The sequence below is a fragment of the Melozone crissalis genome, unplaced genomic scaffold (genome assembly GCF_028551555.1).
Source record: "Melozone crissalis strain CALT ecotype California unplaced genomic scaffold, PUWL_Pcris_2 ptg000068l_1, whole genome shotgun sequence".
NCBI lineage: Eukaryota > Metazoa > Chordata > Aves > Passeriformes > Passerellidae > Melozone > Melozone crissalis.
This window is the reverse complement of record NW_026535846.1, coordinates 16,144,879-16,164,820: the sequence shown is the minus strand read 5'-3', so window position 1 is coordinate 16,164,820 and position 19,942 is coordinate 16,144,879. Positions and strand designations below refer to the sequence as shown.

Here is a 19,942-nt window from a genome sequence, read left to right as displayed (position 1 = left end):
ACTGTCAGCTCCTCACTGCTGGATTAGTGTGTTCCTGACAGGACTGCAGCAGCATAATACACAAAGAAACACCACCATTTAATCAGTCAGGATATACAATTACAAGGCAGCTCAAAGATCCTTATTTAACTCAATTTTCAAAACCAGGATTACCAAAAAAAAGCCCTAAGTGAAGTGCCAGCTCAGTTCACAGAGAGACTTTTCATCACATTTTGTGTCTCAGCTACCAAAATGTACAGAAATGCCAGATGTCACAGGGAGAGACAGTGGAGCAAAGCCTATAAATATTCAAAATTATTTTTCCAGCATGCATTTGTGATTCATAAAATGTGGAACTATAATGAATTTCAAATGGCACATAAATGTTCAAATACAAGACACTCCTCTGTGCTTTCATAATGCTTTAATATATGTCTGGGTCGTATAAAGCTGGTGTGTAACTTGCAAAGATGTGACTAAACCCCCAGACTTTTAACCAAAATTACCAAACAAAAACCAACAATTGCAGTTTCAACGTTTTTCAAGTGAGGATTTATCTTCCTGTTGTGCACACACAGCAGCTGTGAAAGGCTGCAGGAGACAGAACTATTCCAGCAAGAGTGAGGAAGGGGGTGACCTTTCATCTGAACAATTTTCAGACCAACAAAAGCTTTTGAATAAGGAATCTCTCTGTGGTGATGAACTTGACCTGACAAGCACCTGTGTGAAGTGAAAAAATCTCTGTGTCTGATCCACAGCACCTGAAATGTGGGAACATGCAGTGGGATTTAAGTACAGACCTTTCCCATCAGACACAGGGGGGGTAGGAGGCAATCCTGTGCTGCTGCAGCACCACTCCTGGGGCCAGTGTGGCTCAACAGCATCTTCCCAAACCTCTGCTGTGCCCACACAGTCCTGCAATCCCAACCCTTCCCCAGCAGACCAGGAATTCCCTGCTCCAGCTGCATTTGAAAGATCAACCCCTTGTTGTGACTAACTCAACCCCTCCTCTCTTTCCCAAATCACATAATGAGTAATTGTCTTAACCATGACTGGAAATCCTTTCAGGAGACTCATTATTTCCTCTTCTTGGAGATGCTCTGCATGTTTTTGCAACAAGTCACAGGTTCTTGAACAGGCAGATACACAAAGGTGATTTAGGACAAATCCAGAAATGCAATCAGACTTTGTAGTGCATTGGAACAAAAGCTCTTTGAAAGGATAACCTACAATATAATTTTGATCAGTTAAAGAGAATTCTGATTTGCAAATAGAACTGCCAGAAATGTGGTCATTTGATGTAATTACATTGTGTGAATTCATATTTTAGGTCTGCTATTAACATTAATATTAAGTCAGCTGTAACTGAGCAGGCCATGGATGGGCAGTAGTGTGCAGTTCTTGGAAAAGTACAGACTCCAACTTCAAAACCAGAGAAAAATCTTTCAAAACAGAATATTTCAAAAACTCCATGGTGTATTAGGCACTGAGCAGCATTACATCTGAGGATGTGGTGGGAGAATCCACATGCAGAAGAACAAGAACCAAAAGGCTGCCGTGCTCAGAACTGGACTCCACATGAACAGAAGTGCTAATGAAACAAACCAAAAGGATTATTTACAAAATGGTTGTGGGTTTTTGTGGTTTTTTTCCCCACATGGATATGTTTAATGGACACAGAACCTCCACTCTTCATTTCTGCCAAGACAGAACAAAGGACTGTTGCTTCAACTCTTCTCTCTGGAATCTGGTTTGGTTGGAGAATGTGCAATTGTTTCAGTATCTCCCCACAGCACTTTTATCACCTTCTCTTAGACATGATTACATTAACCAAAAGCTCTACAAAGGTAACAAATGTAGAGTCTGCCTTCACTGTCACAAGCACTTATAAAAATATTGAGAAGAAAATTTCAAGAGCACTTTAATATACAGAATGAGTGGGATAGATGTGTGGGGCTTATTTTAAAGAGACAGCCTTTATTTAAAGTACTTTGCTTTGTAGGTCTTATAAAGTAAACATTACAATATTTCTTTTTTCTCCCACAAATATATTAAAATTGTTTAAATTTAAAAGGCAATTCCACAAACTGATGGATATTTTTAAAGAAAAAAAATCTAACAGAAATAGGCAGCTCAACTAAAACTAGATTTTAAAACATTCTGTTTTGTCATTCCATCTTTAAAAAAAAAAAGAAAAGAGGAAAAACACACTTTTCACCCAGACTTCCTTTACAGCAATAAGGCAACTCCAGGAGATTTGGATGAGCCCCTTGGAGATTACAGATACTGTAACTGGCTGCTCCTCATGCTTTATTACCACCCAAAGGTGCAACTATCCAATAATCACAATCACATCTGTGCATTAAAATATAAAACTTAAATTACAGATTTAAAAAATATTACTAATAGACTTCCCTATCATAAAATGCTTTACATTTACAGTACTTGAACTATTTCAGTTCTGGGTTGATGAGGTTTAAGCAATTTACCACTGCAAGAGTTAGACTCTGGAGCTCACAAACAGCACAACCCAACCAGGGGCAGCGAGAGTCGGTAGTGTCATAGTGCAAATCAAAATAAGGAGTGCAGAACTGCACTAATTGTTTACATTTCTAAAATATAAATGAACAAGACGAGCTCTTATATTGTACATGCAATAAATTACAGTAAGCATATGGCAATGGGGCTGGGGCATTCTACAAGTGTAGCTGGTGTAGCAGAGCTGAAGCCTGTGAAAGATAGGACTCAGTAAACAAAACATTTCAAAGCTCTGTTGTCACTTGAACTCTGCTTTCATGCTTTGTACTTCTGCTTCCCCGTCTCGCTGATCACACAGATATGCTGAAACAAAATAAAATAAAAAGCTTCTGTTAGGAAAGTGACCAAGGTTTGACATCAATAACAAGCTTCTGAAAGCAACACAAGTGTGCTGTACACACTTGAGGAGGAAGAATCTTCTGACACTGTTTATGCAGAAAAACTCAGGCCTTGTTTTGGTCCAAAAATCTCCACATTGCCTTCTTTTCCCACCCATTGTCTGCTGGGGCTGGTGAGACCCAGATGAAGAGTTAATGATAAAAATAATAAAATGTGAGTCCTTCTTAACTTCTTCCCAGGTCTCTCTTCTTTAACTCTGAAATAACTAATCAAATGCACTTATTTGTTGCAGAAATCTGGTGAGACAAGAAACTTCTCACAAACTTCACATTATTTCAAAGCTGACAGTTGTGCAGCCTCCACTCTGCATGCAGCAAAATAATTTTTTTGTTTTACCAGAGCTCCAAACACTGCCCTGCTGCTCTCAGGCTTATTCTCATCACTGGAATATGAGGCATGATTTACAGAGCAGGGAGAATGATGTAAGGAGATTTCCCTTCCTTCCTCCTCCCCAGTTTTAAATGGAGAAAAACATACGGGAAAAATGACTTACGTTCAAATCTCTGAAGTATTCATTGTAATCTAGGGCGTATCCCACAACAAATTTGTCTGGCACTTCAAATCCAACAACTGGAAAAGTCACCAGAGTGTTAGAAAAAGAACCTCCTAGAGTTCACTAGATCTTTTTACAGAGACAATATGGAATTTTATAGATATAGATAGTAACTAATTTTATTTCTTCCACTCTAGTACCCTCAGATTAATATTTCAGCCATTTTACAATTTGAACTTACTTTGTTGATTTATCAACTAAAGGAAATTAAATAGATGTATTTATTGGTTCCCACACAGCTGCCTGGTGCTAGCCTGCAAGAAATGAATGGAAGCTCTTAAATTTCCTGACAGGATATTATTATGAGAATGTAAAATTCCTTGAAAATGTCCTCTGACTTTACAAACATGTGCAGAAGTGCCAATCCTTCCTGGCACTTCCTAGATGCCTGATGTGCCAGTGCAGCAGCGGTGATTTGTGAGCGCAACACAGCACTGGAGCTGCACTCCAGACAGGGCTGCAGGAAGGGTCATCTGCAGGTTTCAGAAATAGCTGTGGGTTGGCTGCTTTGGGTTTGCTTTTGGCTTTGGTTTGTTGCTGGTTTTTGAGTTTGGTTTTGATTTCTATCTCGCAAAGTTTGCCTAACAAGAGGACATCAGACATTCCAGATTGTCTGAATAGCTCTAGCAGAACACTTTGTCAGGCAGGACTAGTCCACCCTGTCTATATATATCATAATATTACCAAAATAAATTAAATTATCAAAAATATAAAATTTCCAAAGGGCTTTTCCCCCTCATGCTAAAATGAAAGTCTCCTGAGCAGGAAAGCTGTGCCTTTTTTCTCTTCCTGGCTACAATAAGGAAAACAGTGAGATAAACTGTGCAATTCAAACAAAAGGCTGTGGGCACTTTTAGAAAAACTAAGGTGATGTTTAGCACTTACTGGGCCTCACAAAACAGTGATAAAATGGAGGCCCTGACAGGTTTTCTCTGGGGACAGATGGCAAAACAAATCATCTGCTGCAGGATGCTCCAAAGGCACTATTAGCCCAGCTAAGCCTCTAATGAGCTCCCAGCAATGAGGGGTGTCCTTCAATGAGGGGAATACCTCAATGAAGCCTTGAGGTATGAAAAGCTTCACTTACAGAGCATTGTACAACCTTGCAAAGGAGGAGGAAGAGGATGTGATTCTGTGCTCAATTCTCTTCACTTCCATAATGAATGGAAGAGGAATTTGGCCTCTGGAACATGGTGAAAGCACACAGCCCTGCCCAAGGCAGGAGGAGCTGTCACTCCCACCACTGTCTGCCCTGGATGCTGTTCCCTCACTCACAGTCTTGGGACAGACTGGACAGGACAAGAAGGGAGTAATTCAGGTGCCCAGACATAACCAGTGCCAAATGAGGCATTTTAACACTGTAAACCTTTATCAGAGCTGCTACCCCATGTAGTCCCCCCCCATTCTTGGGGACAGCCAAATGGAGGAGGTAGCTAGGCTAAGGCACACAAATCACTCCCAAAAGTGTCAAAAACTGAATTCAGCAGATTCCACTGACTGAAGCATTTGACTACATGCAAGTTGAGAGAAATTGCACATGACAAAGGTGTAACCTAGACCAAAATATCAAAGTTTGATTTCCAATATAATAAAATGTTGCAAATGTTACAAATCCTGATTAATTGTCTCAAAGTACATTCCAAATATTTAATTATCTAAACAAGAGCAAACTCTATCAAGAATTATTAGTGAAAACCTGTTTGGAACACCCTTGACTTTGAGCAAAAGGCACCCAATACACAGACATACTTTTAAAAAAGAAAAGTGGTTGTCAAAAGTCACTTACAGTCTGGCCGGTATCCCACACTTCGAGGAGTTCTTTTCACCAGCAAACTGTCAAATAAAATTAATGTACAACTGAAACAGGGAAAAGCACCATGTACAAATACATGACACTGTTTTGATGAACAGAGAAGCTGAGTTAAGCCAAAGTGTGCATAACTGACAGCCTAATTACACATATTTCAAACCATTACTTTACTTGCAGGTACAAAAGATCATAATGACAAAATCAAAACTTGCTAGAATCATGAATGGTTCACAGCCTAAAGGCTGACTAACAGGTCTGCAAGGGAAAGGCTGGGAGACACTGATCTGGATGGATTTTCACTGTCAAAAGTCACTTAGTAGGATTTTAGGTATGTTAGGAACTTCAGGTGCAATTTACCTTGTACGTAAAGAGGCAACAATCTGGGATGTGGCCCAAGAAAAAAAGCCCAAGATTTATGAAGGAAAGCTTTAGGTGCTTGAATGTGACCTCAATTGCAGTTGCACAACTTGTCCTTAACTGCTTTTCACTGGAAGTTATAATTACCCCCATAAAGAAGATGTAACTGATTCTGATGATCAGAATTAATGGTCAGAAGGGTAAAAAGCATGGAGATACAGAGCTGGGGGTACTGTAGGAGAGAGAAATGCCCTGCTAACTCAGTTTGATTTGCTTATTATTCAGAAGAGCACTTCTACCTTTTCCAAGACAATCCCACAGGCCTGATGTCTGTCTGTCTGAGGAACATAAAAGGTGTTTGATGGCTGAATGCAAACAGGACCAGCATAACTCTGTACACTAAGCACAGACCCCTTCCCTCCTGGATCACCCCTGAGGATGTGGCTTCATTTGCCACAGTCACAGTTTTGATTTTAGTTTCTGAAACTTCCAATTGGGAGACCTAATTTTTGAGAATTGATGTAGAATTTGATCAAAGAAAGCCCAAAATAGTGCTGGCATTAGTTCACATCTCCCTACTACTACTACTTAATTGTCTGAAGGAAAATAAATAGAAACCTAAAAAAAAAAAACCCAAACCAAACAAAAAACTCAAAAAACCTCAAAAACCCCAACCCAATAAACAATTGCAACAACAACAACGAAAAAATTAACAAAGAAGAAAATATACATATAAATGAGAGAAGTCAAGCAACCGAGAACATAAGTCTGTCTAGAATGATCATGTTCCCCTAGTCAGGTCTTTCCCTGGGCAGACCCAAATTACTGCATCAGGTTTAAAATACAGAAAATTGGTCTTTGCACATATATTATATTTATTATATTAAGTATATATTATATTAAGTATATACCATATTATATTATATTATATTACATTATATTACATTACATTACATTATATTATATTATATTATATTATATTATATTATATTATATTATACTTAAGACTTACACTGTAGTGTTACAATACTTTTCAATGACACATATTTAAAAACTGGCCAGGGAGAAATCCACAACAGCCTCACCTTCAGCAGGTCACCTCCAGATTACCAGCAAGAAGAGCTGTTCTGGGAAGTCTAACAGCTGCTTTGACATTGTTATGGCAACACAAGTGATTAGATATTACACCCAGCTCTGCTTTATCTCTAATCCCCAGCAATCATTATGCTTTTATTAAAAAATACACAACCACAGCATAGCAGCACGAGAGATGCAATTAAAAAGAAGTAGGAGGAATGTTGATATTGGTTAATAATACAATATCACCCTCAATATTTCTTGTTGGTTGCAAGTTGTTTAATTATGAAATGCTTTGAAATGAATTTATTGAAGGTGTAACTAAGTAGAAAAGCTGGAAGAGCATATGGCTGGGTGACTCTCACAGAATGACCTCTAAAGCTCAGCTGCACTGTGCACACTACACCCTCACTCATGTTAGTGTGCAAACTAATTAAATTCCACAATTAAAGAAGGAAAACCAGAAAATCTCCATTGCCCAGGTACACCACTGCAGTACAGTGAAGTTCAGACTGTGCCAGCAGAAAGAAACATCTTTGGAGAGACACTACACACAGGTAAGTGACAACCACTCATTTTTCTTATTCCCCCTTCTAATTAAAGTCTGCATTTATTAAATAAATTTGTGCTGAAAACACTTCTATTAACTTGAGAGGGTATTTCTTTTAAGACCAAAAGATTTCAATTCTTCTAGATACTTCTAAACTTGGACTTCAGTGCTAAAAGCCCACAAACTTTACCATAATATGACAGGCAAGAGGTGTTCAGGCATGCACAAGTTCTGCCCTTCTGAAGCACAGGAACTCTTCCAGCAATAAGACTGGAAAAAACAGTGTTTCCAATATCCTTAACACATATATGTCCTTACAGTATGCAAAAGTGCTTCAGGAGTTTAAACAAGTAGTGACTTTAACAGATCACATCACATGACTCTTGAAGAAATGTTCCCTCCTGTTTCTCTTCCATGGAAATGTTTTCTATGTTTGTTTTTACTTGTTGGTTTGGGGTTTTTTTTAAACCTTCTTAAGGTGAAAACCAGCACAAATAATCATCAAACATTTACCTGGCTACTTTCACCATCTTTGGATTGTACTGTTTAAGGAGAGACAGCAACGTTTTCATTGTTTTACCAGTATCAATTATATCCTGAAAAGAAAAACACTCATGTAAGACAGAGTATTAACCACGTCAGAGCAGCACTTTCAAGTTTCTACCACTGAAATTGCTCATCCACAGCAGCATGAAAATATGGCAAACTACAGCCTGTAAAAATGCTCCCAACCAAATCCAGGTGGCAGAAAACAGAACTGGGCTTACACAACCACACTGGGTAAAGTGATCACACACATTAACAAGAGTGCTTCATTGTTGAGGATAACCAGGGCTTTGGAAGCAGCTGCTGAACAAGCAGTTACTGCAACGACCTGCTTGGCTCCTTTTGGATGTTGTGCTCCTTGCAGCAATGAGATAATGTTTAATTTGAGTGTGATAAGAGTAATGTTAGTCTGGCTGTTGAGCTCAGTTACAGAGTATTCTACAGGAAGAAAAGCAAGAAGGGAAAACAGGTAGAACAACTCATTACTGCAGTTAAAGGAAAAGGGGTACAATTTACTTTACAGAGCCAAGAAATACCTGAAGAAATTGCACAGGGAAGTCTGAGTGCAGTTCTGAAGTCTAAAATACACTAAAATAAATTTTGACACAGCATTTTAATCCCATTCACTGCACATATAAACAGAAAATAAAAAGAGAATAAATGCCTTGAAACTGAAGCATCAGAAATGGCCTCCTCATTTGGACTAAACAATCACACCATCTCTAAGAGGGACGGTCCTTGCCCTGGCCTAAAATCAAATCTATTTGAAATGAAGGAGCAGAGAGCAAGGAAGTAGCAATATCCTGGTTTCAGTTGATTTTCCTATGACTCCTAATTAAAATAAAAATCAAACAACAAACTCAACAGAGTACCTGTCAGCATTACCATTAACACTCAATGCTTTTAATCATTAAACTCCAGAGAAGTTGAAGATGCACAAGTATACAGATAAAAATCAAAGTTGGTAAATAAACAGCTACTTCCATGCTTTAAGAGAAAAGCAGAACTTCTTACTGATTTTCTGTTGTGTGACGAGATGTTTATTGGAGATGAATTTCTATTTTGTACAGAATTCTTTGGACATTAAAGGGATGCAGTAAAGCCTAGCACTCAAGACATTAAATTTACAATAGATGTGCATTTTACCATTTGACAGTATGAATGGTGATCAGTAAGTGGTCATATCTGACTCTGTAAGACGAGCTAATGGACAGATGATTCACTAAACAATAAAGAAACTAACCTAATCTGGGGATTACATTCATCTGAAATGGAGCAGATCCATAATTAAACACATCTGTCTATCTGAAGCAAAATATACTTCAAAGGACACCCCTGATCACACAGCGACTGCTGGATACACACTATTTTGGTAGGAGTTTTGGAACTGCATGAGCTTCCTGTGGAATAATATAACCTTCTCAAATTAGAAAAATAATACATAGAAACACATTTTATGGAGGAAACATCCTTTCCTTTGGCTGATGCATCAGTTGCCATAGTTGTTTCTTTGCTTACATGCCATTTCCATATTTGGAGCCTTAACACATTATTAGATTGCGCATCTGCTTTTCCTGTCTGCTGCTGCTACTTCCTATCCTGAAATTGCCAATTGTACTCAAGGAAAGTGACATTGGCTGCACATCAGCAATGGTGTTCATCAAGATTGAGGTATGAAAGCAAGAACTGAGCAACAGCACCTAGGAGGCAGTCAAAGTGAGCTGTGCTGAACCTGGTATCACCCAGAGAACCATGACAAGACAGAGAAATGGGAACTCAGCAATTGCAAAATGCCAATTAAGAATTAGCATTCTCTGTGTCCCTATTCTCTAAACAAACCACACACAGGGACACTGGGCTTAGATCTGTTTTTCATGTATTTTAGGATACTCAAACCAGGAATCTCTTTCTACCTCTGCAATTTAGTTTCCTAACTTGCTGGGATGAACCCAGAACAATAACATGCTTAGTATCACTTTTTTTTTCAGGCTACTTCTTCAAACAAAAAAAAAAAAGGGAAAAAATGAGACATTTTAGAATTTACAAAATCTCAGAAAACAGAAAGAAAACACAAACCATTTTAGATGGATGTTTTCTGGTTAAATACAGCAATTGAATGCAATTTGAGAATTCAAAACAGCTTAGTTCGAATTCAGAGGCCACTTGCAAAATTCAGGGCTGAAATCAGGAGCTGGAAGCCTTGAAACCTCAAATGCAGGTTTTCTGCCTTAGGAACAACTTCTGTTAGAACTCTTTTACCTGTCACACATTAGAACTTCCAAGTGAAACATAATACTTACTTCTACGATCAAAACATTCTGGTAGGAAGAAAAAGAAAAACAAATCCATTAGTATCTAGACAACACACAATTTCTTATTAATCTTCATAACTCCTTCTCAGTGCACTTAAATATTTGCAGCACCATTTATGTATGATCACATGTGTAACAGCAACTGCTTTGTAGTTTAACATTTGTAGTTTGCATTTCTGATGTTCTAATAACAATTAGTTGAGATTCTTTTCAACAGTTCATGCTAAGTACAGTCTTTGAATTATTCACACTTTGAAAATTCTATTCTATTCTTTGAAAATTCATATGCAAAAGAGATCAAAACAGAGTCTATACACCTCCTAGTCTTCTAGAGAAGGGTGTCCTACTGCAGAGACAGGTAAAATTCTGTCATACCTACATCCTTTACATGACACACATGTCTTAAAAATCCCCTATGTGTGAGGAGAAGGGGAAAGTGAAGTGTTCTGACAGAGCAGGAGCAGCGGTGCTCCAACCCCTGACATGTGGCTCAATGATCTCCACAGAATCACTGCAGAAAAGCAGATTCCCAATTTACATTCTCCTATTTCCTCCTCTTGTCACTGCCTATCATGAGGATCTGTGTTCCTGATGTGGGCTGCACCTCACACATGTCAGCAGAATGAATTCCCACCACTCCTGCAGTGGAACAAACACAGACACACAGAGCTGCACCCACCTTCCCAGTCAGGGTTGAGAGGTCATCTCCCCCAATGACTTTGATATCTCCAGTTGACTGATCATTCTAAGAAAGAGGAGGGTGAACATTTGCATGACAAGAATTAAACTGATTTTCTTCTTGCAGTAAATGTCAAAACTGTGAAGTACACAACTGGTAAATGTTAAAGCTTTCAGAAGCACAGCAACAACAGCATCTCTATGAACAAAGAAATTACAAGTGATCAACTTCATAGATAGTTTTTCAGATAAAAGACTGTTTGACAAGAGATTTGCATCAACACATAATCTGTGACCATTATATACACATATGTATCTAAAAAGCAAGGACTTACTATGCATTCTCTACAGATATAGAAACAGGACAAAAACCACTTCTGGTTTCCAAGCTACAGGATGCTGTATAGCTGGTAATTTACATTTTACACTTTATTGCTTTAGAAAGTCTTACTCTGAATAAGAATAGGCAATCATAACAAGAATAGCCAGCAAACAAGGCACTGATTACTATTTAGAACAATAAGCTACAAAAATAGCCAGAAAAGCTTATGCTTAGTTTACAACCAATATTGCTAACAAATCAAATTAGTTCTTATACAATTGAACAGCAACACAGGTACACCATCACTACACTGCATTTTGCTTCAGTAAATCTAAACTATGATAAAACCACTCAATTGACTTTAAACCTTGACAGTGGCTCACAGCTCATATTAGATGTCATATGCAGGTGCTAAGTTTCAGAGCAATGAAAGGGTGAAAAAAGAGTTAAAGATTTCTGACATTGGCTATAACCAGATTTCCACTGGCAAGAACTTTGTTTAATCATTAAGCAATGTTTTAATTATCTTCAGGAGCCTTATTTCCGAGTTCAGTACTGGTAAGACTTTAATGCTTCATGGTTTAACACACAAGAGTGTTACTGTTTAGATCTGTTTTCACTGCCTCCCTGTTGTCACTGCTGGAAAACAATAATGTTTTACAAGACTGTGACTCCTGACTCAAGTGACTCCAAGATCACCTTTTAAAGTGGCATTTGAAGTTCCTTACAGTATCCTGCTGGAAGGTTTGGTTAGCAGAGACCTTTCAGAACACTGCTGTGACCAGCCTAACCAGAGTTTACCACACACTCCACTGAAAACCCAGATTTTCACCAGTGACAGTGCAACACATCCACTGTCTTTTGGCTGCCCTTCATGACTATACAACATTTGCTCATTTCCATGCTTAAATGCAGGAGACTGGTGAAAAGCCATTGTTCTTGTAACACAAACAGAATAAACTGTTTGTCAAGAATAGTGAGAGCTCTATCTGATCACAAACACTATCTTTCCATTTCTTAACAGCTTGCCGGATCCTTAAAATTCATCCGTAAGGACCTGGAAAACTGGAGTTACAAGTGAAGTTTAATCACAGCTTGATCATGTCAGTTTTCTTAGACAATTATTCTGGGTGCAGTACAGTATGAATTTTGCATTGCAACACAAAAAAACCCCATAATCTTGTAAATATTAAATGATCAGTTTGAAACAAGAATAGAACTTCAATTACATCAATTACAGAACCATTACAAAAGTTCATCTGCTTCATTTATGTGACCAGGGTATTTTTAACATCTTTTATGCAGTCTGTAAAGGCAGGCAGCAAGATCCAGTATTCACATCCAGAGACAGCAACAAGAGAGCTGAAAGCTCCACCTCCAACTGTCCATTACAGTTTGTGATGATTTTCACACCACTGAACACAGATCCCTTCCTGTAGCAAAGCACAGATGAAACCTGCAGAGCAGATTTAGCACTCTGACACTATTACTGATGGAAGACCCAGCCAAGCTGTTACATTCATGTCCACAACAGGATAATCTCATCCAGTCTATCAAATTATGCAATCTAAAGAACCTAAATTTGGATATTAATAACCACCTAAGAGAGGCTACAGAAAATAAATGCTTATGAATAGTGTAGTGGAGGCATCACATAGCAGCTCCTCACTCATCCAGAACAAGAAAACATTCTTTTATAGAGCTGGCTGACAAAATCAAAAGCCCTCAAGCCAACACCTCAAAGAGAATGTCTGGCTTCAACAGCTTTCTGTCTACATTTCTCTGCTCTTCTCTTCATCCACTTGTTTCTGTAGTAAAAACAGGATTGTAATCTCCATAAAACTTACTTTGCTGCTCACTCCCCTATTAATATCAAGGCACTGTAGTTCTGAGGGGGAATAAAAAAAAACAGCTGAAGTAAAGAAATGAACCAAAACACACCTAGGAGACCTGTTAAAAGTCAGCCTTGCTTTTTAGCTCAGACTTTTTTCAGGTGTTTCAAACTATTTCTCCAGTATTTTTTTTTAGTTAGAAAGTAGAGAGCATGAAGGGTGTAGTCTTTGTACTGATTCTTTAAACAAGGTAAGTAAATTATTGGAAGTGTTCCTAAGTGGAGAAAGCAGAAGATACACAATTTCCACTCCAAGTAAAAACAGGTGGAAGTCATAATTTCCTATTCTTTAACCTACTATTCTGTAATAGAGACATTCAGTTTTCTGCAGCTTTTACAGGCAGAACAGATGGGCATATGGGGGCTTTGGGGTAAAGTGGATGTGAGACAGCAGAAAAGAGGCTCAAACTGCTCTCCCTCACTGATTTTAACACAGTGCACAAGCACAAAGTGCCTTGTGAGATACAACCAAGGGCTGGCAGAGCCCTTCTGCCCAGCCCTGCACTCTCATTAAAGCACATAACTGAATTAGTGCTCTGCAAACTGAGTGTGGTCTCCAGGTAACCCCTGCACAGGCAGCTGTGTGTGCCTCAGGCTGCTTGTCCTGCAGAAGGACTGCAGCAAAGCCACACACAGCCCTTGCCTTTGTCAGGACACTCTACTGGAGAGCTTGAGAGGAATCATGGATTTATCAAGTTCTGCAACAGTCCAGGCTAAGTCTGTAAATAATTCCATCTCAGATTTCACAGTTTAATGAAACAAAAGATGAGAGTGATTTTTTTCAGTATCTGTATTTTTCTCCTGGAATAGGAAGTAGTCTAGAGATGGGACAAGTAACCCTGACTTCAATGCAAAGCTGTTGATACAGACCATTGTGAAACTGTGTATTCAAACACTCTAAACTGAAACAAGAAAAAAAAAAGTCATTATTTCCATTTTATATATGGTCTTAGGGAAAAAACCAATAAATTTCTGAAATCTCGAAAATATGAGACTTGGTTTCAGTAAGCTGGAAATCATATTGTGCTAACAAACATCTGCTTCTTCCCCTGACCTCCACAACATAACCCTATGCTTCCCTCTGTAAAACCTAAAAGTTACCTCGTGTTACAGAATGTTCTGTTTCCCTACAGTTGAATACTTGTGCTCAGAATCAAAAGAAATTCTTCCCCTAAAAATCTAAACTCAAGGTAACCTATGCCTTTTCTTGAAAATGTAATGCCATATTCAGAGGCTATTAATCACAGATCTAGGTTTATGTATCTAGTGTTTCCTCATGATCAAATACAACTAATTTTGTTCATTGTTTGGTTTATCAAAACAAAAATGAGACAGGGAACCATTTCTGCAGCTTTCAAGTCATCCTGTCCAAGAGTACTGGTCTAGAGCCACAGCTTTAGAGATGGGGTAGAGGGCAGAGAGGAAATTGCTGAACAAACAAAGAACATGTAAAAGGGTCTCTCTCCTCAGCTAATGATTTTACTGGGGTGAGGAGACATCAAGGTCTAAAAGAAAACACATTATATAATAAGGTAGAGAAAGTATAAATTGGCTTGTGACTCTTAATTCCCTTAATTATTTGTTTAATATTAGCATATTAGAGCAGTAACAATATTAAACCACCTGTTAATAATTTGTAGTCAACTTAGCTAAAAATTGCACAGTACTGCATAGATACTTACACAGTAACTCTTCAACCTAATGAAGTCGACTGTCATGGGGATTGATTTGTCACTGTTTCTGTTCAGGGCTTTGATGTAGTCTAATAAATCAGCAAAAAATTTATAGCCACCCTTGAGTACACAGAGTGCCACAATGTGGTGTCCTCCCATGCCCTTCATGATTTCTCGTGCCAGTCTCTCCGTCCTAAACAGAACCAAGGAAGAGTGAGCTGTCATAACATTGCACTTGTCCACTGACACTCCTAGCAGCAGCAAACACACACAGCAAACCTGGAAACACATTTTGCTTGGAAATATTTGCCCACCACTTGGGTCACTTTTACACCTTACTGGCCAACCAAGTTTTGCTTTTCAAGGTTAATCCAACAGCAGCGCTGCCAAACGCGCTTGTTTTCCTACCAGGGGCAGCCAAAGCAAACCTCAACAGCCTGAAACTGCTTCACTGGCAGATAAGAGACATGAAGGTGTTTTCTCCCTCAAACACAGGTTCAGCTTCCATGCAAAGAGCAATGTAAGCTGACACAACCCCAAAGGCAGCGGCCCTCAGCAGCTGACGAGCAAGAAAACTCCCCAATTGTAAACTGAAGAGTTGATGTTAATTTGCCAAATCAGAATGCCAGAAATTTGTCCTGAAAGCAGAATACAATACCAGCAAGGCAGCACAAGAGAATGCTGCACCGTTTTTCTGAAATAATTGTTTCTAAATTTATTTTGCCATTTATTTTAGAAAGCATGGTCTGCATTTATTGTGTGCCAGCTGACAGCAGGTTTCTCAGAGAAAGCCAACCATTATAAACATTACATCAATTCCTTAATGATGTGTACTTTGTCCGATTTTTTCCTCTATATGGACTTCCAATGTAAAGTTCTAATATTTAAAAAGAAATTTTTAATAGGAATGTTCATTGTATCTAGTCAAACAGAACCATGCAAAATCTGAATACACTCCTAGTCACAAGATCCCCTGGAAGACTCATCCAACACCACTCATAAAAGGCTTAAATTCCCTGAATTTGTCGTTCATTCTCACAAAGAAAATTAGCAACTTTCAACCACAAAGTAAAGCAAAAATGTCTTGTGGGCTTGTGAACACATTTCTGATCACACAAGATAAAACTTGCATAGCACATCACAGATTTCAGCAACCACAGAAATGACAGATTGATATTTGCAGAGGATAATGTCTTTCTTGGAAGGCAGGAGAAAGCTGGACGTTATTTATCCACCATATCAACATGAGAGAGTCTAAAATGATGTGATCAATAGTATACCTTTAGTAGTATCTTATGGAAATTCAAGAGACACAACAAAATGTCTTCTAGTTAGATTTTAAGAAGGTAAAACATCAAAGAAGCACTGGAAAGAAAATCCTAAGTTGCTACATACTACAAAATTTTGCCTGAGAATTATGAGCAATTTTCAAATAACAGCATGATTGCAAATGTAAACTCTATGAAACAAAAAAAAAAAAAAATAAAGAGAGATCAATTGTCCATTTGTATCTCTAATTAAATGTGATCTATTCAGACAGTCTCCGAGCAGCAAATTTATCAGTGGAAGATGTTTATTCCAGTTTCATGCAATCAGTACACTGTCTGAAGTCAAACAAACCTGTCCATGATGAGCCCATGAGGAATATAGACTTTTTCTAAATCATCTGCATAATGTTTAGGTATGCAGAACAAATCCAGGTCGTAACCTTGTTCATCATCGCCAATCTGAAAAGGAAACAAGGAGAGATTTCTACAAAGTCTTAGGGAAAGTCTGTGCTGAGAAACTTCAAGTCCTTCGCTTTATTCAGTAAAAACTATCAAAGCCACGAGTAAAACCTATCAAACCCACAACGCTCATCAGAACCATCTTACTCTCCTCCTCTCTAAAACCATCAGTCACACTGAACACAGAGTAAAGTGTAATCTAAGAGTTCACAAGAGTTACTTGAAATACCATGAGTTGTTATGCAACGCAGTGTGTGAAAGCCCTACAACGTTCTCCTCCAGTGGAGGGCAGGAAACTGAAGTTACTACATCTCAGTGAAACTCTATATTCCATTATAAAAATAATCAAGCTTTTTAACCCCTCTGATTTTCCTAGTGTACTGCAAAACCTGCATCTGCAATTAAGCAAGCAGAGGTTCTGACATGGACACCTTCCAAATCCCCACAACACTCGATCACAACAAAACACACAAGCCAGTTTGCAGGACAAGACGAGAGAGCTCCATGAGTATGACAAGTTATGCTGCTGTGAATCTACTCTGCTCTGAACACCGCTTCCAAAATGGAGAGGTTCAAGATTATTCAGAATCTGAAATTAAAGTTTTCAGCAACCTGTTCCACATGGGCAAACTCCCTGTATGAAACAGCCTGCAACACTGGCAAGGGCATATTAATTAGGACAAGGGATTAGCAAACATACATACATTAAATAATGATACTGAACACTGCTGAGGTTTAGGGCACGCTGTTACATCAAACAGAGCCTTCCCTGAACCCTAACCCTGCTGCAGCTTGAAAATGATGTGGTTTTTAAATTACTTTCCTCTCTGGTTCTGTAGCTGAACACTACCATGTGAAAAAGAATTTCAGAGGGAAAACAGAAGGTTAGTGCTGACAGTTTCACCAGGGCAGGCATTTTAAGTATCCATTTCGGCCACTAGTACCCTTGCAGGACTCAAATCTTATTTCAGCGCCTGTGGAAACACTTACCTGGCTAGTGGTTCGACAACTGTTTACATGGGTTTTTTGCTGATTAATATTTAATGAGTATTTAATCTGGGGAATTTATTATTTCACCTCGCATCCAAAACTGACCCTGTGTGAGCCACACACACACAGCAACAGCTCAGGGTCCCTGCAGTCCACAGGGACTTATTTTAAGAAATAAGGCAGGTCCTACCCAAAACTCATGGGGTTTTTCTTTGGTCAGACCCATCGTTATATCCAGCGTGTCTACTAAACCTTCCGTTCTGCATCTGGCAGGGAATGGGCCCTTCCTACAGGTTTTATTAGGTATTTTACGGACTGCGGGGATTTACCGTCGCAACCTCGCGGCCGTCACAGCTCTCGGCCATCAGACACCGCACGCACTTCATCAGCACTAGCACTTGCTTTAAAACGATAAATAAAAATGAGCATTAAGAGCCTTAGCAGATGCGGCAATTACACAAAATACCAAGGATGCTGCTCCTGCAGAACCAGACCCCGCTCACACACGTGGGGCTCTCCCGAGCGGAGCCTCCCGCACGCCGCGAACAGCAACAGGAATAGGAAGTTGTGCGGCGCTGGGGGAAGTTCTTCCACCTTCGCTCCGGAGGCGCCAACGCCGGCTCTGCCCGCCGCCCTCGGGCTCGGGATCCCCCCGGAGCCCACCCCGAGGCACCCGCGGCGGCTCCGGGAAGGGACGCGCCCGGCCGGGGGCACGGAGGGCAGGGACGGACAGCCCGGGCCCGGCGCCGGGAGGCCGGGGCTGCCCTCAAGGTGACTCCGCGGGGCGGCGGCTCCCGGCGCCGAGGGACGCGACGCGACATGACACAACACACGATACGAGACGCCACGGCACGCCATGCCACCCCTCGCGTTCCCTCACAGATCACCGTATTGCGGGGGGCAGGCGGGGTACAGCGGCCCCGGCGCCCAGCATCCCCCGTCCCGCGGGCGGCAGCCCCCGCACTCACCACGATGCAGGGGCTGGGGGTCGCCATGGAGCGCGGCCCGGCCGGCGGCGGCTGCGGGCGGCTCGGAGCGGCGGGAGCGGGCGCTGGGAGCGGCAAGAGCGGCGGCGGCAGCGGGCGGTGAGAGCAGGAGGCGCCGCGCCCGCTGCGGCCCCGGCGCCGCCTCCGCGCCCTCCGCGCTCCCCGCCCTCAACATGGCCGCTCTCGGCACGCTGTGCAACCGCTCGGGGAACGGCCGGAGGGACGGGGCATAGGGGGCACATCACCGGAGCTGTGCCCTCGGTGGGGCTGTCCCCATCCCAGCAGGGTGTGGGTGTTCCCCCGCTGTCCCACGTCCCCGCTCCTTGTCTTGAGAGCTGAGCCTCCCCTCGCACAGCCCGCTGTGCGCTCCCCGTCCCCTCAGGATGACATGGGAAGGTGACGGTGCTGTGTCCGGTGCTGGGCCCCTCAGCTCAGGAAGGACATCTCTGGACCGGGTCCAGAGAAGGGCAACAGAAGTGGGTAAAGCCCCTGGAGCAGCACAAGTCTGATGGGAGCTCCCGAGGGAGCTGGGGGTGTTTGGCCCGGAGAAAAGGACGCTAGGGGAGCCCTGACTGTTCTGCACAACGCCCCGACAGGGACTGGAGCGAGGCCGGGGTCGGGCTCTGCTCCCGGGGAACCACGACAGGACAAGGGGATACAGGCTTAAGAACACCTTTAGGTTGGACATTAGGAGGGATTTCTTCACAGAAAGAGTGATCAGACATTGGAACAGGCAGCCTGGGGAGGTGGTGGAGTCACGGTCCCTGGAAGTGTTTAAGGAAAGACTGAACGCGGCACTCGGTGCCATGGCCTGGCTGACAAAGTGGTGCTGGGCCCTCGGTTGGACTCTATGATCTCGGAGTTTTTTCCAACCGAATTGATTCTGTGCTTCTGTGGCTCCTGATGTCGGGGGAACAGGGTGGGTAACTGCTGACATTCCAGAACCAGGCACAGGAATGGATGCACATCCATCAGGTGTTCATGTCCATGGAGGGGCTCCACAGACAGAGGTGAAATAATAAAAAAGCATGGATCGTTCCAGTGGTCTCAAATGAGAGAAAGAAAAAAAAAAAAGTGTCAACTTTTCCTGTAGATGTGGACAATAAGGACAATTAAGGACAACACAACAGTGCAAATGGAAATTCATGATTTTTTATATTATGTAGCAGCTGAAGACTTTCCCCATCTTTCTCTACGGGGTGGAAAGCAGGTTTTATTTTATGGTGCAGAAAATCTTGGTGTCAAGAAAAGGATAATGATTCTTAAAAATAACTTTACTCATAAAGAACTGTAGCAATCACCCTCTGATATGCATCTAGCATTATTACTGTTAGCTCAGAAAACACAATGAAATCAAATTAAGTGTTCCTTTGTATGAAGCAACCAATTTAAGCAAATTTTAACTAAGCAAATGGGCACGATCCTGATCCCTCATGAGCGCTGTATTGTTAGTCTGGGTGGGTTAACTGGAGTGGGTGGAACTTTATCGAGTTGCCTGGAGCAGCAGAATGAAACATGCCCTGCAGCTAAGGGATATGAGGAATGTGTCATAGC

The 19,942-nt window shown here is 41.0% G+C and overlaps 1 protein-coding gene across 1 annotated transcript; it reads right to left on the bottom strand.

Moving 5' to 3' along the window:
* Nucleotides 1–1,928: 1,928 nt before the first annotated feature.
* HPRT1 (hypoxanthine phosphoribosyltransferase 1) lies at nucleotides 1,929–18,459 on the bottom strand. Its single transcript, XM_054289938.1, has 9 exons — nucleotides 18,371–18,459; nucleotides 16,306–16,412; nucleotides 14,695–14,878; nucleotides 10,801–10,866; nucleotides 10,110–10,127; nucleotides 7,777–7,859; nucleotides 5,256–5,302; nucleotides 3,410–3,486; nucleotides 1,929–2,820 (listed from the first exon to the last, which is right to left on the bottom strand). Exons 1-9 carry the CDS (start codon nucleotides 18,395–18,397, stop codon nucleotides 2,773–2,775), a joined length of 657 nt encoding a protein of 218 aa, XP_054145913.1. The 5' UTR covers nucleotides 18,398–18,459; the 3' UTR covers nucleotides 1,929–2,772.
* Between the last annotated feature and the right edge of the window lie 1,483 nt (nucleotides 18,460–19,942).